Source organism: Dromiciops gliroides, chromosome 5, assembly GCF_019393635.1.
Source record: "Dromiciops gliroides isolate mDroGli1 chromosome 5, mDroGli1.pri, whole genome shotgun sequence".
NCBI lineage: Eukaryota > Metazoa > Chordata > Mammalia > Microbiotheria > Microbiotheriidae > Dromiciops > Dromiciops gliroides.
In genome coordinates this window covers 38849538-38876555 of record NC_057865.1, presented here as the reverse complement: position 1 = coordinate 38876555, position 27018 = coordinate 38849538, and the positions used below count along the sequence as shown (strand labels likewise).

At 41.3% G+C, this 27018-nt stretch overlaps 1 protein-coding gene across 1 annotated transcript in view; it reads left to right on the top strand.

The window, feature by feature from the left end:
* Positions 1-27018, top strand: part of PIK3R4 (phosphoinositide-3-kinase regulatory subunit 4) — a 52394-nt gene that overhangs the window by 4263 nt on the left and 21113 nt on the right. The window contains exons 4-11 of the mRNA XM_043966154.1: positions 1464-1597; positions 2543-3125; positions 5687-5821; positions 7071-7292; positions 12897-13070; positions 15430-15575; positions 22019-22222; positions 25440-25641. Of these exons, the coding sequence (XP_043822089.1) occupies positions 1464-1597; positions 2543-3125; positions 5687-5821; positions 7071-7292; positions 12897-13070; positions 15430-15575; positions 22019-22222; positions 25440-25641 (1800 nt within the window). The remainder of the gene's footprint in view (positions 1-1463; positions 1598-2542; positions 3126-5686; positions 5822-7070; positions 7293-12896; positions 13071-15429; positions 15576-22018; positions 22223-25439; positions 25642-27018) is intronic.

Below are 27018 nucleotides of genomic sequence, written 5' to 3'. Positions count from 1 at the left end.
ATAAGATTATCTTGTGGTAACAGTCTAGTTTTTCTTACTCTCTTGTAGATTTCATAGGCACTTCCTCTCTTGTGCTTCCATTTTCTTTTGTGCTGAATGGGCCTAAGTTGTTTGGCTCGTGTCATACAGCATTGCTTCCATCTTCCTGAAGATGATGAGTATTTGTACCTCTTTCCCTTCCTTCATAATTCTTTTTATTTTGGCAGGGCAGTGAGGGTTAAGTGACTTGCCCAGGGTCACACAGCTAGTAAGTGTCAAGTGTCTGAGTCCACAATTGAACTTGGGTCCTCCTGAATCCAGGGCCAGTACTTTATCCACTGTGCCCCCCCCCCCCCCCCCATCTCCCCATCCTCCATAATTCAGATGATTGGTTGTGACCTCTCTAAATACTTCAGCAGTCCAGAAGTTGAGTGCCATTTTTCTACATTTTGGGTCCATTTTGATGGCTCCTCTCTACTGATTTGTATCTTTCTGGCTTTCATCCAAGAAATATACATATGTCCCAGACTATGTGAGTGCCCAGCAATCCCCAGCTTTCTCCCTTTGCACACAACAAAATAAACGAGGCCCTCAAAACCTCCACTATGTAGATGGGAACAAAACACTTGTGGGCTTCCATTCTACGAACAGCAGTCATCATACAGGGGCTGTTCTGCCCCTTATTTGGCCTCTACCACTAGATAAAAAAAGAACACTTTTTAAAGGCTTCCTTCAGCCTGTTTGAGTCTGTCCTGTGCCCTGTTTTAGGGAAATGTCCTTGCCTGCTTGAAAACTGTGGTCACTTTTCCATCCGTGGGTTGTTGAGTCTTGCTTTGTGCTGCCTTATCAGCGATGCTTTCTTGACGGAAGGTCTCAGACCCCGTGCTGTTCTTGGGACAAGGCTCAGTTGATGAACTTCAGACAGTAATTTTTTTAGTGTGACAATAGGGAAAGTTTTCCTAGATTCCTATCTCCCTCCTTTGCAGTGGGAGAAAGGATTAGTGAGGCTTTGTGCATTAGGGGTCTAAGGGACCTCAGAGCATCTTATTCTCTCCCCTTATTTTATACACAGGCAATGTGTGTACCAGAATTGGGTTTTGAACTCAGGTTCTCTGGCTCTTCCACTGTACTACACTGCCTACGGCCCTTTGAAAGTCAGGTTTCTACCCACTTGATTAGTACTTTATGGTTTGGTGTTACTTGTGGACTGTGGGCCTGTCACAGATCTGCTTGGAGCCTCAGTTTACTCATCTGTAAAATGGGGACAGTAATACCCATAATACCTTTTTATGTCTTGTCATGACCCTGCAATAGAATTAATGGATGTAAGATTCCATCTCTGTGAACTCCAAATACTATTTCATTTACTTTGTATTTGAGTTCTAGGGATCTGTTGAAATGTTTACCCTGTGTGGATAAAATGTGTTGGGTTGTGTTTCTGTTGTATCTCCTTTGCTGTAGAAGTTATATCTTATGTTTTCCAGGTTGTGTGATAGCTGAGCTATTTACCGAAGGGGTCCCACTGTTCGACTTGTCCCAGCTGCTGGCCTATAGAAATGGACATTTTTTCCCTGAACAAGTGCTAAACAAAATTGAAGACCGCAGCATCAGAGAATTGGTACGTGTAGTAAACTTGGGAAAGTCTGTGATAAGTATGTTGCAGAGAGACAGAATTCTTGTTATACTCAAAGTCCATTAATCTGGTCATCAGACACCTGGCATCATCATTTGTCTGGAATGGTCCTAAGCCTGGAATTGGGCAGAAAAACCTCTGCACCCATTGAAAGAAGGATGTCGGCTTTTACTGTGTGGAAGCCGACTGAAGCCTTCTTAGGCCCAAGGCCTGTTTGACTTTATTTTTCACACAGCACTCATTTATCTGGCTTCCCTTGGTATCCTTCAGTTCTTCCCTAAATTACAATCAACAAGGAAAAGGAGAGGAGAAATGTGGGAAATGAGGCAGGGGGACACCAGCTAAGAGAACACAGTGGCCATCCATACCTCAGAGACCCCCGAGGCCGGTCCTTTTGAGTGGGGCTAGGAGACACCAACAGGATCACAGCCTAGGGAATTTAGCCTGAAGATAAGTCCCTACTTAGTTCAGTCCTGAGGGAATAACAACAACTTGGCAGCTGGCCTTTCTCTGTCGCCCGCTCTGTGCCGGGCACTTGACAATAACTAGCTCCTTTGACTCTCACTAGAAGCAGAGAGGCAGGTGCTATCATACCCACTTCCATCTTGCAAAGTGTTTGGGCTCCCAGGAGTCTGTGGGGGGTCCAGTGAGATCCAGGAGGCAATTCGGGGACTTGATTATCGATGTCTATTGATCAGTGTCTTCTCCGGCCCATAGCTCTCCATCTGCCCTTGGAGGTCATTCTCTCTCACATTGTTTTCTGGTCCTGTGGTGTGCTCCAGGCCAGTTGCCGTGAGCAGGGGGATGGATGTTAACTCTGAGGATACTCGGTTAGGCATTTCCATCATAAAGTTGCCGATGTTATTGCTCATCTTGATTCATTGGGATCTCTCACCTCCTGTCTCCATTCTCTTTGGTTCTTTGGTGCAGGTGACTCAGATGATCCAGTGTGAGCCTGATAAACGTCTGCAGGCAGAAGATTACTTGAAGCAGCAGCGCGGCCACGCCTTCCCTGAGATCTTTTACACGTTCTTGCAGCCTTACATGGCCCAGTTTGCCAAGGAGACGTTCCTCTCTGCCGACGAGCGCATCCTGGTTATAAGGAAGGACTTGGAGAACATCATTCACAATATCTGTGGTCACGATCGAACGGAGAAAGCCGAGGGCGAGACGAAGGAGAACGGGCTGGTGATTCTGGTGTCTGTCATTACGTCCTGCCTCCAGACCCTCAAGTCCTGCGACTCCAAGCTGGCCGCGCTGGAGCTCATCCTGCACTTGGCCCCGAGGCTGAGCGTGGAGATCCTGCTGGATCGCATCACGCCTTACCTTCTGCACTTTAGCAATGACTCGGTGCCCAGGGTGCGGGCCGAAGCTGTGAGGACACTCACCAAGGTCCTGGCGCTTGTCAAAGAGGTGCCCCGCAACGATATCAACATCTATCCAGAGTACATTCTGCCAGGAATAGCGCATCTGGCTCAGGATGAGGCCACTGTTGTCAGGCTTGCCTATGCCGGTAAGAGTTTATCCTCCAGTGAATGGTCTCACAGGCATTTTTGTGAGTTAGTGATGTGACCCTCACGAGAGTCTCTTCACTTTTAGTGGGAATTTAATTTTGGCCTAGAACACTGAGGTCATATGTGTCATAAAGGAATTTTGAGATTGTGTTGGGTTACAACTTTAATGACTCGTATGTGTCTTCATGCTCCTGACATTGTTCAGAAGTAGCAAGTGAAGATTACATAGAACAGTTTCTTCTATTGGACCACTGTACTTGAGTAACTTGGAATGAGAATGAATGACTTTCCCGTCCAGTAATACTTTGATGCTAATGCATCAGAGTGATGTAGAGGTGACCCAGAGTTCACTGAGGCCCTCCTGGTGGGTCCTGCCACATTGGAAGGCTTTGACCATGCGGACCTTTGGATGAGGAGAAGCCTTCCTGGGGTGGCTGCACAGCGATGAGTTTATCAGTCATGGCAACTTGATAAAGACCATCAGTGGAGAGCTAGAAGGATTGGGATGTATCCTAGAGGGAGAAGGCCCCTGTAGAATCATGAGTCTTTGGAGTCTTGAAGTAGACCCTTGGGAACTCCCCTCTGCCTTCTGGTTCTCTGTGCTAATTTAGTTTGATTAAGATTTGAGCTCCTAGACACAATTTCTTTTTCCTGGCTGTTTGACGATGAATAAATGCACTCTGTTGATTTTCTGGCCTCAGTGGAGATTGTCTTAGCCCAGCCTTGACTTGAATGATTGATTAGCTGTAGCTCTCACCCTAAAGTCAGGCTCACGTGGAGGCTGGAAAGATTCATTTCAGCATGGAGGGTTTCTTGGCAATGCAAAACGAATCACATATGTCTGTATGACAGTATGGTGGAGGGAGGGATGTGTTGAACCCTCTGGCTAGTTTGTACCCAGTAAGTGTGGCCCTGGCACTGTGGGAAAGCGATTTGCCAATACGAATTGTGCAGTGGTACATGTTGCTGCCGTGTGAGGTCTGGGGCCATGTCTCCCAAGGACTGCTGCCAAGTAAGCGACAGTGCTCCCTTGTGTGTGTGAAGCCCACTGGATGCTGAGGCTTGGGGTGGATGGCATTGGGACCTAAATGAGAACCCATGGAAATACCAACTAGTTGTAGTTACATATTTATATAATGCAGAATTAGTTGATGTGAATAGATAAATTAGCTGATATATTTAACAAACATAAGTAGGTAAGCCAAACGATACCCAGTAGAGCAAAGATGAATCCCCCAAGGTCAGTGTCAAAGATATCTTGCCACAAGTAGGAGACCAGAGAAATAGAACAAGTGCTCTCATTCTAGCATGTGCATACAAGGCAGCCTTACTGCCCACTGACATCAATGCCAAGAAGACCATGGTGCCCTCCCCAAGGCCTGCTGACTGTGGAGCAGCTTTGAAGACTTGGGAGTATTCAGTTAGAAAGTGTTCCACGTGTTAATCCTATGGATTGTGCATCACCCTATTATATAGCACGGTGCTGTAATTGGCATTCATTACAACCCTTAGTTTTGAACCCAAAATGTATAAAATGTATTCAGTAGCTACTGTTTACTAAGTTATAGAAATGTGTGGTATGTTCTAGTCTTATCAAAAAAATAAAATGTAAGTGTTTCCAGGGTTAAACCTCAGGTGAACTGGGAAAATTCTTCCTCCTCCGATGATGCCAAATCAATGAGGTCCATCAAATATTGGTTAAGGTGGAAAGTAAGTAAAGTTAAACTGCTAATTTAGTAATACCATCTTTATTAAGCTAGTGCTTTGTTTTTATCAGATGCTGTTCTTCAGGTAAGCCCATGCAAAGAGATCTCTTAGGCAAGGTAAAGCATTGCTTTTACCTAACATCCTTCATTGGTTTAAGAAAATATGACATTGGGTGAAAAGTCATGGCAAGGGGCAGTTCTTCCCATGGCAGTGGTAACACAAATGGAAGAGATTTGTCCAGGCCCCTATGTACAGGTGACTCAAGACATGGCGTGCTGACATTCATGGGGTGGAGTGGACAGGGCTACGTTGGTAACTGACAGTCCCAATCTTTAGCTTGGCCTCTGACATTTCCAGTCCATGAAATGAGTGTGGGTTAGCTAAGATCTAACCAGAGATGATGGTGCCCATTGGAGTCTGAAGAAACTTAAGCCTGCTGAAGAACAGACTGGCTGTCGGGGCTGAACTGCCCTGCTCAGAGGGACTAGTTGATGGGCATAATGTAGAGCAGAGAGCAGACTTTAGGGTGGCAGTCAGTTTGATGTGTTAACACAAGTCTTATCAACAACACTGTTTGTGGCAGCTTTTTTGGAGTATATATGTGTAGCAGTTGGGGTTAGGTTAAGAGGGAATGTTGCATTCTAAGGTTCATAGTTTTGAAAATAAAGTGTATTATGAGGTTAGTAATTGGAAGTTTAACTGCTCCGTGATTTTGATAATACATTACAAACCTCAGACATTTTTCTTTGGAGTTTTTGGAGGGGCCTGGGGCAATGCAGAATGAAAAGTGTTCAGATGTAAGATTATATTAATAAGGATTATTGTTTTCTTGTTGTTTTTCTTCATCTTATAGAAAATATAGCCTTATTGGCAGAAACAGCTCTGAGATTCCTGGAGTTGGTACAGCTGAAAAACCTCAATATGGAAAATGACCCAAATAGTGAAGAATTAGATGAAGTTACACATCCCAGTGAAAACTATGACACAGGTAATGTGGCTGTGGCTTTTACGTTGTGCTTCTTCTCGGAGTGCTTCAGTAATAGTAGCTCCTCAGTTCTGGGCCAACCAGCTCAGCCTAGGGCAGGATGAGCAAAATCAGAGACAAAGCCAGGAAGTGAGCACGCTCTCGTGTGCTCAGTGACCAGTTACACTGGGACCAAACTTTGACCGTGCTTGGCAATTGCACATTCAGATTCTAATTTCTAGATATTTTTATCTATCTATTTACATATAGGTATATATACATACATATCCACACTATATCCACACATATGTATGTGTCCATATATGTGCATAGTGTATCTGTGTGTGCCTCTCTGTGGTCAAGTGGCAAGATCCTCAGCTGAGAGAGTAGGGGAAGGAAATGCGGGGGCAGGGGTGGGGGTGGGATATGGAAGGGAAGAGAAGGTTTTGATTAGCATTTGTGAGGAATGAGGTAGGGAATCCTCACCTTGGAGGCTGGGATGCACATTGAGGGGAGTGGTGGGTGATGCTGTTTCCTCCCTGGGTCTGGGCTTACCAGGCATAAATAAGTGGCTCGCTGGCCTCTTCCAGGCTGGCTGGGAGAGAGGAGGGGCTCATGCTGTTGATGAGTCGGTAGGTGCTGGTCCCCTTGGGTGGCAGAGGTTCTGGTTGGTGGCAAGGTCTGCGTCTAGTTCAGTTCTGACCTGCCTGGTGCAGGCAGCCCTGCTCTCCTTCTCTGGGATGTTGTACAAGACCAGACCCTCTCTTCCTATGACAGAAGGCCTAAGAATTAGGCCAAGGACTATATTACCATTGTTGCCTTAATCTCCTCTGGAGTATCGGACTCTTTTGAGATGTCTGTTGAATCATCTTATACTGGAATTAGGTTGTTGTTGCTAATTGAACTTGAACATCAAATTATTCCCCAAATTAAGCCAATATTTCATTAATTTCCTGCTTGAAGTAACTTATGGAAGAATCTCTACCTGTATTTCCCTATGTTAACTCATTTTCATAAATGGACTTTGATCAGTTGGAGGGATAATAATTATGTTTGCAATATTGATTAATTAGGATTTTTTTTTTCATTTATCTTCTGAGGCAAAACAGGATCACATTTCTGCCAACGCAGAGCCTGGGATTCTGAGAAACATTTCTAATCAGAGATCAACTGGGGGAGCTGGCTGCTGGCAGTACTGTAGTTTAATGTACTCTTGTGAGGTGGCAAGGGGAGAGGTTTTGCGTATATTGACTCCTTTGTAATCTCTTTGCAGAGCTCCAAGCTTTACATGAAATGGTCCAGCAGAAAGTTGTCACCTTGCTGAGTGACCCAGAAAATATCGTGAAGCAAACCCTCATGGAAAACGGCATCACGCGTCTGTGTGTATTTTTCGGCCGGCAGAAGGCCAACGATGTCTTATTGTCTCACATGATCACTTTCCTCAATGATAAGAATGATTGGCATCTCCGAGGAGCTTTTTTTGACAGCATTGTTGGTATGCTTTTGACTTTGCTTCCCTAATTGTTCTTTAAAATGTCATTTAATCTCTAATATTTCAGGATCACCCTTTTAGAGCTGGGAGGGACCTTGGAAGCCTTCTCATCCTGTTCCCTTATCTTGGAGATGGGGAAACTAAGGCCCAGCAAGCTTCTGTAACTTGCCCAAGGTCAGCTGGCCGCTAAGTACCAGAGCCAGGATTTCACCCAGGCCCGCCTTGGCTTCCCAGCCCGAGGCAGCTTCTTAGAATGTGGGGATGCTGATCTGGAATCTTTTACCCCCATACCTTTGTTCAGTTTGAGAATCTCAGGTCTGTGTGCTGATGGGTATGTTTTCATCTCTGCAATTCTTATTTTCAGTATGTTATGACAGTACATTTTGAAAACTGTGGAGGAGCACTGTGGTTTTTACAGAATCGGGGTGCTTTGAAAGTGACTCCGCAGACTTTGGAGTTCAGGGGTTCTTAATCTGGGGCTCTAGAACTTGATAACTGTTCAGATAGTTGGATTCCTTTGCAATTGTGTTTGAAATTTGATTTTAAGAAGAGGCCTCCCTCTGCTTCACCAGCCTGCCCAAGGGGCCCTGGGCACAAAATATGCTCCTCAGCCCTGTCTCCTTGTGCTGGACTAAGACCTCCTCCTGAATCCTTAACAAGTGGAATTTGCTTGGAGGGTAACACTTTCACTTGTGCTAGTCTGCTTTTGGGTGGACGGCTCTGATTTGTTAGGAGTTTTCCCTTAAGCCTTGCCTAAGTCTCCTTTTCTCTCTACTTCCACCCATTGTTTCCAGCTCTGCCCTCAGGCTAGGCAGGAACAGGCCCACCCTGTGACCTCCCGCTGTCATCCTGTTTTTCCCTGTACTTGGGTCACTCCACCCTTAGCTGTGTGACTTAGCAAGCAGAATTTTTCTTCTTCACTGTAGTTATGGCTGCAGTTAAGTTTCAGGAAAAGCATTTCTAATGTCAGTGTTATATAACAGCTCACAGTGAAATGATGAGTGGTCATCTCTGTCCTTGTGCTTAATCATTGAAAAGAGCACGTGCTCTTTAGACTGAGTGTTTAGGTTTGGATTAACCTGTGTCAGAATTCCAGAGGTGTAGTTGTCAGATTTTTCTACATACCCAGTACTAGCAGGGAAGTCAGGAAGCACATTCTTCGTTTCTCTTCTTCCCAGATATGGTTGAGTTGATAAAGCCTTCTGTATGAATATCTCTACTGCATTAGACTTCCCTGGTCCTTGATTTCTTTCCCCTTGTTACTACTTAATATCATGTATCTGTAGCCATTAGCCATTTTTTTTTCCCAGGGCCGTGAAGGTTAAGTGACTTGTCCAGGGTCACACGGCCATGGTAGCCATTCATTTTTTAAAAAATATTTTCTTTTTTCCCCAATGACATATAAAAGTAATTTTTAACATTCATTAAAAAAAAATTTAAGTTCTAAATTCTTCCCTTCCCTCCTGCCCTCCTTCCAGCAAATTGATAGAGGTTCTACATATGCTATCATACAAGATGTTTCCACATTAGCCATGCTGTGAAAAAGACATAGACCAAAAAAACCCAAAACAAAACCTAATGAAAAACATAAAATGAAAAATGGTAGACTTTGATCTGTATTCAGACTCCATCAGTTCTTTCTCTGGAGGTGGATGGCATTTTTCATCAGGAGTCCTTAGGAACTGACTTGGATCATCGTCGTGCTGAGAGTAGCTAGTCGTTCACGGTTGTATTGCTGGTCCTGTGTACAGTGTTCTCCTGGTTCTGCTTGCTTTACTTTGTGTCAGTTCATGCAAGTCTTTCCAGGTTTATTTGACATTATCTGCTCATCATCTCTTATATCACAGCAGTATTCCATTACTATTATATACTGACTGCAACTTGTTCAGCCATTCTCTAATTGATGGTCATCCCCTCAATTTCCAGTTCTTTACCACCACAAAAAGGACTGTTATAAATATTTTTGTACAAATAGGTCCTTTCCCCACTTCTTTTTTTCCAGATCTCTTTGGAAGACAGACCTAGTAGTGGTATAGTTGGATCAAAGGGTATGCACAGTTTTATAGCCTTTTGGACATGGTTCCAAATTGCTCTCCAGAAAGGTTGGATCAGTTCACAGCTCTACCAGAAGTGCATTAGTGTTACAGTTTTCCCATATCCCCACCAACATTTATCATTTTCCTATTCTTTACTATTAGTTTTGTTTGCATAAACCCTTTTTAATTTAATGTAATCAAAATGATCCATTTTGCATCTCATAATGCTTTTTTGTTTGGTCACAAATTCTTCCTCTTTCCATAGATTTGACAGGTCAACGATTCCTTGCTCTCCGAATTTGTTTGAGATCACCCTTTATGTTTAAATCATGTACCCATTTTGACCTCATCTTGGTATACAGTGTGTAAGATGTTGTACGCTCTGTTTCTGTCTCTGTGTCTGTCTGTCTCTCTCTCACACACACACACACACACACACACACACACACACACACACACACACACACACACACACACGTTGTTTAGAGTTGACGATTATAGCCAGGTGGAAGTCTGAAGTCTCTCAGTTTCCTTCTGCCTTTGTGCTCAGTAGTGGCCTCCTCCCTGCCCACCACAATGTGCTCATGACCACGGGCTGGCCCCGTGCTTCTCTCCTGGGCTCCCTTCCATCTCCTGTTCACTGAAGCAGTCTGCATTGTGTAGAGAATTGGGATGATGTCGGCCCTTTGTGTGAGGCTTTAGTGACTGCAATAGGAGCTAGGCAGATGTTCACAAAGCCTCTATCTAGGATGAAGTTTAGCCAGAGGCCCTCATGGGTCAGGTTGGAAAATGTTTCTTTTAACTTTGAACTGTTTTCTGGCTTCACTTGCATTCATTCATTCATTTCTTTTCTGACACCAAGAGGTTTACCTCCTGTATAGAAATATAGAATTGTACAATTTTAAAGCCGGGTCATTTAGAGATGAGCAAAATGAGGAGCAGAGAGTTACGATGACTTGCCAGTGGTCACACAGCTGGTTAGTGTCATCTGCTGGACTAGAACAAAGTACTACTGATGGTCATTTCATTTTTCCTTCTGCTCCATTTTAATGAGTGGGAAACAGTTTGGGGCCATTCTCCTGCTGTCAGATTAGACGACAGAAGCAGCCAGTGGTGGTGGTGGTGGCCTAGGAATTATTTTTCCTTTTTGAAGAAAGTAGATGCCGTCTCTTCCATACTTTGTTATTTAAATTAAGCCCCCTCCCTCATTCAGGTTTCCGGACTTGAAATCATCTTTGAATTCTCCTTGTCCAATCAGTAATCCTATTGATTCTACACCTAAGGTTCCTTGCACATGATAGGTGCTTGATAAATACTCTTGAATTTGCCCCATTTCCTATTTTGATTATTTTGTGGTTCTTTCTATTCACATTGTTGCAGTCATTGGTTGTGAACATTGATTTCTTGGCTCTGTTTATCTCACTTCATCAGGTTTGTGTAAGTTTTTTCATGCTTCTCTGTATTTATTATATTTGTCATTTCCTCTATTACAGTCACGTGCTACACTTTGCATAGCCTTCTTTAGGCAAAGGGCATCTGCTTTGTTTTCCATTTTTATGTAAGCTATTCAATTTTATGAAATTGAAATGATCAATTTTATTTTTTATAATTCTGTCCCTTGTTTGGTTAAGAATACATCTGCACAGGGCAGCTAGGTGGCACAATGGATAAATCACTGGCCCTGGATTCAGGAGGACCTGAGTTCAAATGCGGCTTCAGCCACTTGACACTTAGTAGCTGTGTGACCCTGGGCAAGTCACTTAACCCTCATTGCCCCCACCCCCAAAATACATGTGTACATACCTGTGAGAGCCCTGCCTTTTCTTCTTTTTGAAGGTTTTAATTCTTAGTTTTAATAATCTCATCTTTCTCAGATGACCTTTTGTTTGAATATCTGTGTACATGTGTATTCCCTCACAGAATGTTATCTCCCTGAATGAACATAGTAGAGCCTTCCTAAGTACTTTGTTAAATGGATCTGCTAAGTCCTCATTACTTGTCTTTTGTATAAAAGTGGAGCTGAGGGACAGGTAGGTGGTGCAGTGGATAAAGCACCGACCCTGGATTCAGGAGGAACTGAGTTCAAATCCGGCCTCAGACACCTGATACTAACTGTGTGATCCTGGGCAAGTCACTTAACCCTCATTGTCCCCCCCCCCCCTGCAAAAAAAAAAAAAAGTGGTATTGAAGAATTTGCCCAGTTTCACAGAGCGAATCATTGTTCTCAGAGTAAAAGTAAAGGAGCTAACATTTCTTGACTCCCTGTTGACTTTCTGCTCACTTTTCATTTTCTGTTTGGAGCTGATTGGTCACATGGTTTGAAATTTGAGATTCATAAATAAGTTCATGTTGGCATCAGAAAATGGAAGCCCTTTTGAGTTTTTCCTTTGGGGAGAGGCATAGATCTGTGATTTCGTTGTTTGATGACTCAGGGGCTACAAAGCTCCTCTCTAGGGAAGGGGAAGGTTTTCTTATTCCCATTGTAGGATTCATTGGCATTCCTTTTTGACTGGAAACTTCAGTGCACCATCATGGACTTGGATTTACTCTCCATTTAGCATAGGTCATAGCATCTGCATTTCATCTGTAAAAGAAAGTGTCAGTGTCCTGGATTTTAGATGGAACAGACACACAAAGTAGTAGATGCTAGAGGAGGGTGGACACCGCAGGCCAGGGTGCTGAAGTGCAGAGTGCCAAGCCTGGAGTCATAAGGGTCTGAGTTCAGATATGGCCTGACCCTTCCTAGCTTTGTGATCCTGGGCAAAGCTCTCTGGGCCACCCTTTAAGGCTGTAAGACAGTCTGAGGGCTGCCCTCAGCTGGGGCTTCCCTAAACCCGTGACATCACAGGTCCAGTCTCTGTCATTATCCCTGTTTTACGTATCTTCTGCATATGCTTCTGGATACACTTACTGTCTCTGCTAAAAGTGAGAGCTCTGTGAGAGTGGGGATTATTGTATTCTCTGTACTTGTCCCCCTCAGCACTTAGCAAGGACCGTGCACTGGCAGCCCTTAGTAAATGCCCGAGTTAAGCAACAAGCCCTTTCTAGTTGAAAAGTTGGCATTGCAGAGTCCTGTTCTGAGATAACTGGCACTCTTCTCTGCAAACCACTGCAGGGATGATCCCTTGCATCTGTGTTACACTGAAGCTTCTTTTCACATCCGAGGCTCATTTCCTGCCCACAGAATACTGTTCACTGCTTATCCTGCTGTGCTTGTTGGGTTCCCTCTGAGTAGTCCTGGTCTAAATTCCTCCTGGTTTCCCTTAGGAATGACCCTGGAGTATCTCCAACTATTCAGCCACGCTAGATTCTCATTTCCCATGGGTGGAATTAAGGTTTTACATCAAATGTTCAAGAACAAGTTGAAATTTGAGCAAAATGTTCATACACATTTGGTGTCTGAATTCTTTTGCCTCTAGCTCATGATGATCAAGTTCTGTATGGATTTCCTCATTGTAGGAGGAAGATGTGGAAATGCTTATTAAAGCAGCTTCTTTCTTCTGGGGTCATTGGGTGATGTGATTGGCACGTTTGATCTCATTGTTCCTTAAACACTGGTTCTGCTTTTCAGGTGTTGCTGCCTATGTTGGTTGGCAGAGCTCTTCCATCCTAAAGCCACTGCTCCAGCAAGGTCTCAGCGATGCCGAAGAATTTGTCATATTTAAGGCTCTCAATGCCCTGACCTGTATGTGCCAGTTAGGGCTGTTGCAAAAACCTCACATCTATGAATTTGCTTGTGATATTGGTAAGTCCCTGACTGCTCACAGTCCCGTTGTGTAGACTTGAAGGGTACCAGCTGGAGATGGGTAGAAATTCCTTGGCGTTTGGAAGGATTAGCATTGGCTACAAATGTAAACCGCTGTATGGCACAGTTGTGCTTTTTCCACCTTAGCTGAGGAATGATTTCCTCCTTCTCAACACTTAAAGTCGTTTGGTTAGTTTCACGTGACATTTCATATGCTCTGAATTGTAATCAGCTCTGGTTTATTACTTAATGTTGTTTATATGCTGTCACAGTCTGCTTTTGGGTTACCTCTTTAATTTATTGTACTTGGGAGTTCATAAAATTGGAGTTCTGAGACTTATTTCTTCTGATAATTAAATGAGTTGATTTAATGGCCCATAAGACACTGATACATTTATTTCCAGCTTTTAAAATTTATTTAAAATATTGATAGAATTAACAGTGAATTTTATAAATATATTAAACCTAAAAGCATGTGGAACATTTTTAGTCCTATGATTACTGTTTTCAAATAGCAAGCAATAGAGAAGCACCAACTGGCTTTATACTGAGTGGAAAAAAAGCAAATTGGAAAAATTGTCCTTTCAGTAAAACTCTGAGATTGCACTTCTTTCTTTCCTCAAGGAAAATTAGTAGCCCAAACCATTAGATTTTGAGGATGAGTGTTCACCCATGGCAGCCATAGAAGAGAGGAGAAAAGGAGCTGTGAATGTCAGTTGTGAGAGGAGTTCATAAGCAAACAGATGGTCTCAGATGTGTCCTATTTAAACTATTAGGAGAACAGACTTTTGTAGAATTTTAGGATTACCTAATTTACACACATGTAACTGAGATTTGGCCTCGCTGGAGCTATTATAGGAAAACTGCCTGAGTTTTAGGGTTTGAATGTCATGGTTTTAAATTTTATGATTCTTTGAATATTTATGGTGTTGGCCAATTCATCAGCCTCCATACCCTCCAACCCCACCCTGTCTACTGTTTTTTACTGTTGCCTAAAGGTACTCTGAGTCTCTGTTATTACAATAAGGTATTTATGGATTTGTCTATTCCAAGGAATCCTTAGCCCTGATTTACAAGTGATAAGGGTTTTCTGTATGTCCCTATGAGAATAAAGTTTCACTAAAAAAGTTTTTTTTGAAGTACTATCCCAAAGTTAACCTCCCTGTTAGCAACATTAAGTATAACATCTCTAATATTTGGAGGAAGCAAGCCTTCACATGTGAAACTAACAGTTTAATACAGAGAGCATTGGATTTGGAAGCAGGGAACTTGGGTTTAAATCACTTCACTACATTTATTTTGATTGTAATGTTAATAGACAAATTGCTTCATCTTTCTAGGCCTCAGTTTTCGCATCTGTAAAATGAAGGAATTGATGGAAATGACTTCTAAAGTCTCTTCCATGTCTAAATTAGGATCCTATAACTTTTCCTCCCCAATTAGCCCAAATTAGTAAGGTTTACTGTGTTCTAGATTTTATATAACTATATCTTTAAGTCAAGTTAGGTGGAAATTACATTTTCTCTTAATTCTATGCATTTTTCTTCGCTGATTCTGACATTTCACTTTTTTGGAGTTAATCTGTATTTATTCCCCTGTTAGATTGTAAACTCACACGGAGAAAGAATTTAAGTAGAAGAAAGTATACTTCAGCCATGTCATAATTACCTGGCATGGTGCCCTGCACATAGTAGGGACATAAGATTTCTCAGGTGAATTTATTGTAAGAATAGGTTTTAAACTCCTGAAGGATAAGCATGATATGTCCACTTGTTCATTTTGATTTTTTGACAGCATCCATTAATCTGAGGTTTACTGTACTATAAACTTGATGTATCAGGGCCCATTAAAAAAGGATGAGTCAAATGAACAGGTGGTGAGATTGCTTCTTTGATGTTAAGTGACTCTCCTACTTGTCAAATGACCTAAGTGACTCTGAACCATTGAAGACTCACCATTGGGACATTTTGTGTGTATGTCAGTATATCTTATATGGAAAAGAGTTTTAAATTTCAATGTTATCAATAAATAGTTTACCAGCTAAAATATTTTTGGATTGTTAAAGATTTGGGCAGTCATCTGTAAAGTCTTATTTAATTTATCTGTAATAGTCGGGGGGCTATGTTTTCTCTTTTATATTATTGGAACATATTCCTACAGAAAGGAATATAGTATAGAGAGCTTCATCTTGATGGAGTGTATGCCTAAGGGTAATTTAGTATGTAGAAGGAGCTTAATGAATCAGTCCATTATGTGCCACTTCAAAGTTGGCATGTTGTGAAAGATATTGGGAAGTATGTGTTTTGGGCATATGTGTGTCGAAACTACTCCTGAAACTGCTTTCATTCTTTTCTTTTAGCTCCCTTTCTCTGCCATCCCAATCTTTGGATACGCTATGGGGCAGTGGGATTTATAACAGTGGTAGCTCACCATTTGAACCTCGCCGATGTCTACTGCAAGCTAATGCCTTACCTCCATCCATTTATCACCCAGCCAATAATACAGGTATACTTTTCTGCCTTGGAACTCTTCCCTTATGTTTAGAGATCATTTGTTGGACAGGAAATTTGAAGAATAAGTTATTGTTTCCTTAGGTATTAGTATTCTTATAATTCCTTTGAAGGCAGTATTGCTTTTATAGACCTGATAACTTTGATGGTAATAAAAATTAAACTGCATCTTATGATTTTATACATCATATTCCATTTTATGGAGCAGTGTTTTTCAATCTTCGTTTTTATTATGTATTACAGTAAAACATCTGTTGTTGGATGATATATAGCCTAGCAAGAAAACATATATTGATGAACCACATGTTAGTCTTCTGATTTCATTGCAAGAAATGTAATTGATTTTGGCTGAAATCAGCATGTGTGATTAGTTGGGAAAAATTTTTTTCAAAAGTTTAGTGTGGAGAGACAGAGAGTTAATATGGTGGAATGAGACAAAGCATTTTTGCCTAGTTCACCTAGTATACCTCCTTACAATTATCTAGAAAATGCTTCATGGAATTCTTATTGGGAAATCAATGAACAAAGTCACAGTCTTTTTTCCAACACAAGGCAGCTTAGCAAGACAGCCAGAGAGGACCTAAAGGCCCTCGGGGGCACTGGAGTAGGGGCATTGGCTGTGGTGGGGAGCACTGTTCTGCCCAGGGATAGTAAGAGGGATGAGATGGAACACCAGAGCAGAAAGCCTTGGCGCAGAAGGATAGCCCAGGGGATCCTTAAATTAAAGCAGAACGCAGGACCAGGTCTGGTAGCTCTGGCCCATTGCCCAATTCCAGGTCACAGATTCATGGTGTGGAAGAGCATTTTTCAGGGAATGTACCCTCGCTGTGCTCAGATCAAGGAACAAATTCCAGAACCGTAGCTGTGTATCTCTGAGTACAGGTGCGGAGCAGCAGGGACTTGGTTTTATTCTTTAGCCTAGTGTCAAAGCCTGCAGTAGAATAACCAGGACAGTTCTTAGCCCAGGAGGGAGCCTGAGTTCAGTCACTGACCCTGCGGCCAACCGTGACTTTAAGTCCAGTGGCAGTCAACAAAAAATCAACCATGCACTAGCCAACAGACCTAGGTTAGAAACTTGCTGAGCTCAGATGAGGAAGGCAGTAAGTAAATGGGCCTCTTTCCAGATCACTGTGATTTGGGAGCACTAGAAACTTGTAGGCTTCCAGACTGCACTGGGAAAGCAGCAAAAGGACATAAAAGGACAAAAGCTTGAGCCAGATATCATGTGGTCTCCCCTCCTTCTCCCCACTTTAGTCATGCAGAACTCAGGCTTAACATAAAGTCCAAAGACTTGACAATAAAGAGCTGTTGTGGTAACAGGGAAGCTCAGGACACAAGGACACAGTCATAGAGGAGAATCACTTGAAAACACAAGCAAAGGCTCAAAGAAAAATGCATATTGGACACAAGCCCAAAAGGATTCCTACACGGGTTGAAGAAAGGGTTAAAAAAATTATTTTTTATTCATATAAGAACTATGGAAGAAAGATAAGAAAAGAGAGTTATACAGTTTGGTAAAAGAGGTATAAAATTTTTCTGAAGAAAATAAGTCCTTGAAAATTAGAATGGGCAAAATGAAACAACTTCATGACACACTAAGAAATACTAAAACAAAGTCAAAACACTGAAAAAATAGAAGAAAATGTGGAGTACCTTATAGGAAAAGTTTGACTTAGAAAACAGATGGAGGAGAAGTAATTTAAGAGTCATTGAACTACCTGAAAGCCAAGAACAAAAAAAGAACCTAGACTTCATATTTCAAGAAGTGATAAAACTGTTCATATCTCTTACATACAGAAGGCAAAGTAGAAATTGAAAGACTCCACTGGTTACCTTCTTAAACCCCCAAAATGAAAACTTCCAGAAATATTATAGCCAAATCCCAGATCTTCCAAATCAAGTAAAAAATACTGCAAGCAGCCAGAAAGAAAGAGTTCAGATACCATGGAGTCACAGTCATGATAACACAGCATTTAGCAGCCACCACTCCAAAGGAATGGATAGCTTGGAAAATGCTATTCCAAAAGGCAAAAGATCTAGGCTTACAATCAAGAATAATTCACCCAGCAGAACTGAGAAAAAAAATGGGCTTTTTTTTTTTGGGTGGGGCATTGAAGGTTAAGTGACTTTTACCCAGGGTCACACAGCTAGTGTCAAGTGTCTGAGGCCGGATTTGAACTCAGATCCTCCTGAATCTAGGGCCAGTGCCTTATCCACTGCAGCATCTAGCTGCCCCTAAAATGGGCCTTTAATGAAAAAGGACTTTTAAGAACTGCTGATGAAAAAAACAGTGATAAGTAGAAAATTTGACACACAAAGGACTCAAGAGAAGCATAAAAAGGTAAATATGAGTGAGATAGCATAAGGGACTGACTGAGGTTAAACTGTTTACATTCTTAGATGGGGAGATGATACATGTAACCCCTCAGAACTTTATCTCAATAGGGCTCATAGAGGAAGTCTAGTTGGAGGCCCTGAGTATGATTCTATTCTGTTTGAGTAATCAAGAAGAAGAGAAGGGTAGTGAAGAGGAATGCACTGGAAGAGTGAGGACAAGAGAAGAGTCAGGGAAAATTATCTTATTTAAATAGAGTGCAAGGAACAGTTCATACAGTGGAGGGGGCAGGGATAGCAGGCCACCACTTGAACGTCATTCTCATCTGAACTGGTTAGAGTGTGTGTACACACACACACACACACACACACACACACACACACACACACACACACATGAATACAGAAATTAATGGGACTCAACAGGCAAGTAGGAGGGAAAAGTTTTAAGGGAAAAGAGGAGGGGTGTGGAATAAGAGGGAAGTATTAGAAACAAAACAGACTGAAAGAGGGGATGGGAAAGAAAGAGAAGGAAAAATATAAAACAATAAGATGCAGAGAAATACACTGCAATTACGACTGTGACTGTGGTGAACTCACCCATCAGATGGAAGAGGATAGCAGATTAGATTAGAAAGCAGAATTAAACAGTATGTTGTTTATAAGAAACACATTTGAAACAGAAAGCCACATCCAGAATTAAAATAAGGGGCTGGAGCAAAATCCATTGTTTCAGCTAAAGTGAAAAAGCCAGGGGATGTAGTAATGATTTTAGAAAAAGCAAAAGGAAAAATAGATGTAATTAAAAGAGATAAACAGTGAAACTATATTTTGCTAAAAGGTATCATAACAAATTAATATCAGTGCTAAACATGTCTGAATTCTTAAAGGAAGAGAGAGATGAGTTACAAGAGGAAATAGTAAAACTATAATAGTGGGGGACTTCACTTTACCCCATCAGACCTAGATAAACCTAACCGTAAAATAAATGAGAAAGAAGTTAAAGAGATGAATAGAATTTTAGAAAAGATAGATACACTAGACTGGGAGAATGGTGAACGAGAATAGAAAGGAATCTGTCTCTCAACTGTACATAGCCCTTTCACAAAAATTGATCCTATATTGGCATAAAACTTCACCAAAAAAATGCAGAAAACTAGAAGTATTAAATCCAGCCTTTTCTGACCATGATGAAATTTTTTAAAAGTACATTCAGTAAAGGACCTTTGAAGCATGGATTAAAAAATAATTGGAAACTAAGTAACTTAATTCTAAGGAACAGGTGGGTAAGAGAACAAATCATAGAAACTGCCAATAATTTCATTAGATGATGCAGCAAATCAAAATTTGTAGGACTCAGCCAAGCAGGACTTGGGGGAAAACTTAAATCTCTAAACTCTTTCATCAATAAAAGAGAGAGCAGATCAATAAATTGGGCATATAACTAAAAAAAACCCCTAGAAAACCAACAAATTAAAAATTTCAAATTAAATACCAAAGTAGAAATGCTAAAAATCAAGGGCTAGGTTGACAAAATTTATCATTAAAAAATTGAATTAATAAATAAAACCAGGAGTGGTTTTTTTTGGGGGGAGGATATTGGCTAATTTGATTTAAAAAAAAAAAAAGCCAAATTATCAGGATAAAAATGAAAAAGGTTAATTCCCAATTAATGGGGTGGGGGGGGGGGAAGCAGTTTTAGGAGCTATTTCCCAACTCTATGCCAATAAAACTGACAATCTAAATCGAATGTATGAATATCAACAAAAATACAAAATTATTTATAGCTCCTCTTTTTTGCGTTAGCAAAGAATTGGCTCTTTGATTTGGAAAAGGCTAAGTAAGTTAATGGTATAAAAATGGAATGGAATACTATTGTGCTATAAGAAATTGTATAGAGGATGGTTTCAGAAAAACTAAGGAAGACCCCTATGATGTGATGCAAAGTGCAGTAAGCTGCTGAACCCGGAAAACAATTTATATAGTAATAGCAATATTGTAAAGATAATCAATCAACTTCGAAAGACTTAGGAACTCTGATCAATACAGTGACCAACCACATTTCCAAAGGACTCATGATGAAATGTACTCTCCACTTCTGTATAGAGAGATGATTGGATAGTCCGGACATTTTCTTGTTGACATTGATCTTTTTCAAGAATGAAGGACAGACAGCAACAAGAGAGGTGATAGACTCAGATTGCATATTGAAGAGCATTTTCTTTTCTTTTTTTGAACATGGTTCATCTGGAAATTTATTTTTCATGACTACATATTTTACTGGGTTTTATTTTCCTTGCCTTTTCAGTTGGTGGGAGAGTTGTGGGGGAGGAGGGAGATAATTCAGAAAATAAAATTGTATTATAAATAAAATAAAATTGAAAAAAAAGTAGTGTATTGGAATACTAGCTATGACTACATTGATTCTTGAGCAAATGAAGCACCTAGAATTTTAGCACTTGATAAATTTTAGGTTTTTGTTTAATATGTGTAGAAACCATTTACCCAGCCTGTGAGAGTTTAGACCCATCATCCAGATAAACAGCCAAGTCTCAAAACATATTTCTAAGCGGAATGGAATGTTGTAGGCTGTTTTAGGCAGTCATGGGGTCCTGCTAAAGGGACCTCGAAATATCCCATTCTTGCCATTTAAAAATATGTCCTCCATCTGGAAATTCACATACCCCTGTGGATTTCCTCCCTTGCTTTTTCTCTGCCAATCCAGCTTTCTTTTTGTTGGAATAAAACCACCTCTGGAATGGGTATCTTTTGGAAACTGAGCGTCTTTGGCTGTTCCTTCAACCATGAGTTTGTCCCAGTAGATTTGTCCATTCCTAGGAAACATTATGCTCTTTAGAGTTTTTGCTTCTTTACCCTGTGAACACTTTCTGCTTTAATCTTTTTACATGGAAGAATATGGACACAGTAAGCAGGAGTAAAGAGGCCTTTTTTTAAATAGGAAAACTTTTATTGTTATCTTTTGTTTTTATATTGCCTAAATTTCTCCTTGTATTCTTCTTACTTTCCCCTCTTAGAGAGCCATCCCATATAACAAAAAATGTTTTTTTTTTAAAGAAAAAAAGCAGAAATGGGGAAAAAACCAGCAACATCAATCATTACATTGAGAAAAAAATCTGAAAACACAGGGTATCCCCAAAGTCTTAAGTTTTGATAGCTTAAAATTGCACTAAGACTAAGAACTAAAGTTATTTGCTTGTGTCCCTCTTGTCTCTAAGAGGCCTTTTCTTGAAGTGGATTCGAGCTGTCTTGGAAACTTGACCTAATGTTGTCTGAGCTTAAACTCAGATCGCCATGAAATTATTGCTCTCGTAATTGTCCTGCTTTGCTTGGATCTTTTCTTTTTGTTTACTGAATGCTTGCAGCTCATTGAATTACCTAGTCATCATAGTCATGGGGAGAGTCTTAGGAAATTAAGCACTGGCTGCCAGTACATTTGTAATGAGACATATATGTCATTTGTTAGAAGTCAGCACCTTCAACTCCCTGTCTCTTCCAAGAAAAGCTCATTATTTTTTTTGCTTTTATTTTCATCTGTTTATGGTTTGTTCTTAGCAACATTTAAGTGTATAGGAGGAGTCTGAGAAGTTAATTTGACTTCAGTGACAAAAGTTCAGCTGCACACATGCGTAGTTTAACTTAATAGATTAAATAATTGGGCTGAACCCAAGGATCTCCTTCCATTTTGCAAGGCGCTGACTTTGAGGGCCTGGGGCATAGCTTACATTCTGGCAGAGGCAGTTGGCAAGGAAGCCCTGCCAACACTTGTTGACCATTATGGCTGCAAGAATACTTGGGTGGCACGGTGAATGTGGGAATTCCAGGTGTTTTTTAGACCTGAAGGTCATGGGCTCTTTTGATATAGTCTGCATAAAGACAGATCAGTGGCCTATAAAGTGTCTAAGCACAGACATTTATTAGCTGCCATTTAGCTTTCATCCTTTATGTGGGAATGTCTCAGACTTTGTTTAGGAAGGAAATAACTCTGCTCTACCTTAAAGAATTTGTTTTCTTGAAGTAAGGCTTGACTTGCTTTTTACTCTCTTGTATTCTAAGTTGATGATTTTTCCTTTTTTTCTAATGCAGATTGATAAGGAAATTGTTCTCCTCAGTGTTCTTCGAGAGCCAGTGAGCCGCTCCATCTTTGATTATGCCTTGAGGTCCAAAGATATTGGTAGCCTTTTCAGACATCTGCAGATGCGGCAGAAGAAAAGGAATGGCTCTCTCCCTGACTGCCCCCCACCTGAGGATCCTGCCATTGCACAGCTTTTGAAGAAACTGCTCTCACAGGTGTTATCACCTTCTGAAAATTAACACTTATGAGTACAGGTTTAACGGTATCAACCGCCTTGTTTAAAAGTGTCCTTGATGGCTTATATTTACCCACACCTTTATTGAGTCCTCCCTTGTAAAAAAGAAAAACTGTCCCTCTGTAGAGAAGAGGAAAGTGTCTCACTAGACCTGTTGATTAGGTTAGAATGGAATCAGTTTGAGTTAGGGACAGAGTCAGTCAGAGTCAGTCTCTCTCTACACACACACACACACACACACACACACACACACACACACACACACACACACACACACACACATGGTAGACTGACTTCACATTACATGGGCTGTAAAACAGGATACTCACCAAAAAATTGCTCCAGTCTTAATTAAGCATCACCCAGGTGTTATTGCTGAAATTCCTGTTTAAAAGAGCACAAAAGAATAGATTTTCTTTTAATCTACTGCTTATTCATTTCATCATGTCAGGCTGCAAAGAAAAGGGCAAGAAGCAGGCGGGCCGGTCTAGACCAACCAGTTGTTTCTATTGGCTTCAGAAGTAGATATGGTCCTAACTGAGGAAGCAGAGAGAGAACCTGGAAAGAAACAGTTACACCTGCAGGGGGAAGGAAGGGGCAGAGGTGTGTTGTTAGCTCTTGAATGGAACTCACACCAAGCTTCTCTTTCTGTGCTTGTCCTGGTCTCTCTTCCTTCCTTTTTTGGATTAAGCACCTGCGCTGGGCACTCAGACAGGTGGTAGGTCTGGGAAGCATCTGTTACCTCTCTCTTTTTTCCTTGTACAATATATCAACAGCCCTTCACTGAAAGTTCTCTCCTCCAACAGCGTCCTAGGTTAAGTGAGTCCTTGGGGACTGGCCTTGGAACCTTCAATAATTCATTCCAAATGACCAGTGCAACCTTTTTAAAAGTTGGAAAGTGTCGATTCTCCAGATGTTTAGCAAGGGCCGATTTGGACAGAAGTCATGCTCTTGGCATTCAGTAGTACCTCCCAGCTCATGTTGGGTCAAGTGTAAAGAGATACTTTGGCCCTCACTTTTGATCCTCTTTTTAAAGGGGAAGTCTTTTTTGATTTAACATCTCTAGCTTTTTAAATAAATTTTTTGTTCTTCAGTCCTTTACAAAGCACGGTTTGGACATTTTTAGTTTAATGTTTCCCCCCACTTAGTCCTTTCTAGCCGTTTCACCTTGTGGATTCATCCCTATGTACTCTTCCATTGCCAGTTGGATTTTGATTCTGTTCTGCCAGATAAACAACACGTGCTCAGACTATCAAACTGTTAACTGAAGAAAGAAAAAGTTAGAGGTTGGTTCAGGTTTTTCTGAAGAAATTGGCCAATAGAGATTTTTTTGGTGAATTGTTCTGATGGAGAGAAGAGGATTTATAGATGCAGGCATTTTATTTGTGATTTTATTTGAGCGCTTGTTATTAGGCCCAAGACAATGGAATTAAACAGATCAAGATACAGTTTACTTAAAAACTGTGTGCTCTTTAGAGGCCTATTGGCCATGTCCTTGCCCCATTAAAGAGAGCCATCAGGTTGGTTCTCTGCTGTTCTAAAATAGCAATAGTAGATCACTTGGAACGTCCTCATTTAACTGAGGAGTTGGGTGGTAGATTAAATATTACAGGCTTATTCCGAGGACATGAACGTTTTAGGAACAGCTGACTGCAAAACAATCGGATCTTTGCTTAGTATTTGAGAATCTCCATTCAGGTTTTGTGGAGAGTGAGGCTGGTATCTCGGCCATTGCATTCATGTGTTGTACTCAGTAGCTATTTTCCCTCTACAGGCATTATTGTTAGATGTTACTTTTCCCTAATTCTTTTTTAAAAAATCATCCTTATTATTCGCACCTCACAACGCCCAAGTGAAAGAATATCCTAAAGCCTAGAGGGTAGGATTGAGGATCAGAAGGAGTCCTGGGTTTTGTTCATCTCTGCTTAGAAAGGTTGTTTGAGCCTCTGGCCCCTTATTTTTTCCTTTATGCTTATAGATAAGGAAATGCACATTTTCCCAACACATCTGAGGGAGTTTGGTGGATTTGTGTGAGTTCCTTGGAGAAAGGTTCAATAAACAGAAATAGAAGCGGTTGGTGGTGTTACTGTTTTTGAGAGGTGACTGGTAACAGTTTCCCATTATACCATCTGAACATGGGATGTGCAGAAAGAACATGATTTATTGCAGCTATGAAAATGTATACCTTAAACATGGGGTCAGTACTATTTTAGTAGGAAAAGAAGGCAGAAGCGTATTGTTGTTTATATAAAACAAGCGTCCCTGTGTAACATTAAGCAATTAGTCATTCCAAGATTCATCTGGGTTTACTATGTGAGCTCTGTGGCCCTTTGATTCCCATTAGTAGCTTTAAAACTGTTTCTTCCTTTGCTGTCATTGACCATTCTAGAGGTATTCACTTTGTGGTTTTTATTTTTCACGAGAATTACAAAATTATAAGATAAAGATTATATGACAACAAAATTATATTTATACTATAAATTACAAGATTATGGGCATAATAAAATTACAAATTTCATGAGAATCATGTAATTATCTATGGGGACCAAGGTGTTTTAGCTCCTTTAAATCAAGGAGTGGGGACCCTTTTACAAGTTAGAAAGTACAGATCAGTGGTTTGGAGAATGAATGAAGTCAGAGCTGTAAGGAGGAAAAGGTGCAGCCACGTGCTCATCCCTGGAGTACAGAAATATTGATTGACAGGGACTTCCCTTCTTCTGCCATGTCTTGGGGAGGGAGAGGCATAGGAGCAACCCCCCCCCCCCCCGCCGCCATGTTTATCTTAAAGGCCCCACCACTGTGTCTTACACACACCGGGCACTTAAAGTTGATTGAAGTCAATTTGATTTTTGCATGATTTTATTACTCACTTAGGAAGGAGCAAACACAGGGATGTTGTTTGTAGGTGATTGTTGTAAATGATTGGATCACTGGTTTTCTCAAGAAGATAAAGCTGCGCCAGGAGCTAGTTTGCTTCTGTCCTAGTGCGTTCTTGCTCTTTTTACTCAGAACAATTCAGGAAAAAGTCTTAATTGGTCACTTTCTTTAGAAAAACTGAGAACTAACTTGTACCTTTTTTGGTCTCTTCTTAATGTTTTCAGCTTGGTGAGATTTGTCCCTTTGGGGGTTTGGGGAGCCTCTCTTTATGTTGGTCCTTATGAAAACAAATTGAAATCACTGTTTGTTTATCATTGTAGGGAATGACTGAGGAGGAAGAGGACAAGCTTTTAGCGTTGAAGGACTTCATGATGAAATCCAATAAAGCTAAGGCCAACGTAGTGGACCAGAGTCACCTGCATGATAGCAGTCAGAAAGGTGTCATTGACTTGGCTGCTCTCGGCCTAACCGGGAGGCAAGTTGATCTCGTGAAAACCAGACAGGAGCCAGAGGACAAACGAGGTTAGTGCCTGCTCTGTTTTTCCCCACAATACTTTTATCACTGGCGATTTAACAGAACTGGTTTCGATAATAATACAAAAAAACCACATAGGAATTTTTCAAAAATTTAATGCCCACAGGAAGTGAGATCATTTGACTCTTTGGCTGCTTACTTGGTAGCATGGACTATGGAATTTCTCCTCTGAGAAGTAATGCATTTAGTCCTGCTTCAGGCCAGTACTTGGTGGATCTGTGATTTCGTTAGGGTGGGGATTCCCTCTTGTGGGCCAAATCACAGCCTGTCTGTACCCTCTCACCCTTTGGGATTCTTGTTCTGGTTCTCACGTCAACATTTTCCCAATGACTTAACCACTGTGTTGGATGCATTCCTCTGTGTCTTTTGAGGTTTCATGGACACTCAGAAATGCATTTCTCCATTGCCTTTGGGTTACCTACAGTTTTGACATTTCAGAAACTGTGGTCTCCAGTTTGTCACCATGTGACATTACTGAAGACATAATGCGGTATTTGTTAAAAGATGGGTCTATGTTGTTGGGGATGGTTTCCTCATCTGGAAGTACCATGAATAACACTCAAGGTAGGTAAATTGTCAGTGTAAGAGGAGGCAAAAGGTTCAGCTTCCTGAATGTCCCGCTCAGCACACAGTTATTAATAGCCTGCTGTGTATGTTACTGTGCTCGTAGGTACTGAGGAAACAGACAAAAGTGAGATGCTACCTTTTCTAAACCATTCTGCAAGGGCATCTGACATCTTCCTATCTCTCTGAGATGTATGTGTGCATGCCTCTATCTTTCCGTCTCTCTATATCTTCCTACCTAAAATATATCTGTATTTGTATCTATGATCTATCCATCTTTCTATCTTCTGGTCTGTTGATAAATTAAAAAGAAAGACACAAACCAAGATGATGTGAGTAGAGACAGAGTAGGGCCTGAGTCCCTCAAGAGATTAGAGAAGGTTATGCATTGGAGGGTGTACTACAGTGTGAACCCTTGATGGAAGTAAGGAATTCTAAGAGGCCAGCATGAGGGGCAGGCTCTATCTAGGCATAGGGGGAGAGCCTTTGGGGACATGGAAGGTGGCACGCAGAGGCCGGAGACCACTGGGGAGTCCGGTTTCTTTTGAACTAGTGAGTGAGAAGTTGAATCACATGAGACAAAGCCAGGTTTTAAATGCCGCGGTGCTTGGCATTCCTTTGCCTCCATTGGCAGCACTTCCCAGTCTGCACGGTGCTTTCACTCTCACCCACATCACTGCTGGTTACCCCCAACCACATGGTCCTCCCCCACCAGTGAGGGACCAGACTCTGAGGTTCAGCGACCTTGTTTGATGGCTCGGCAGTTAGCCAGGGTCTCTACTCCTCGTCTGGCTCTGGAA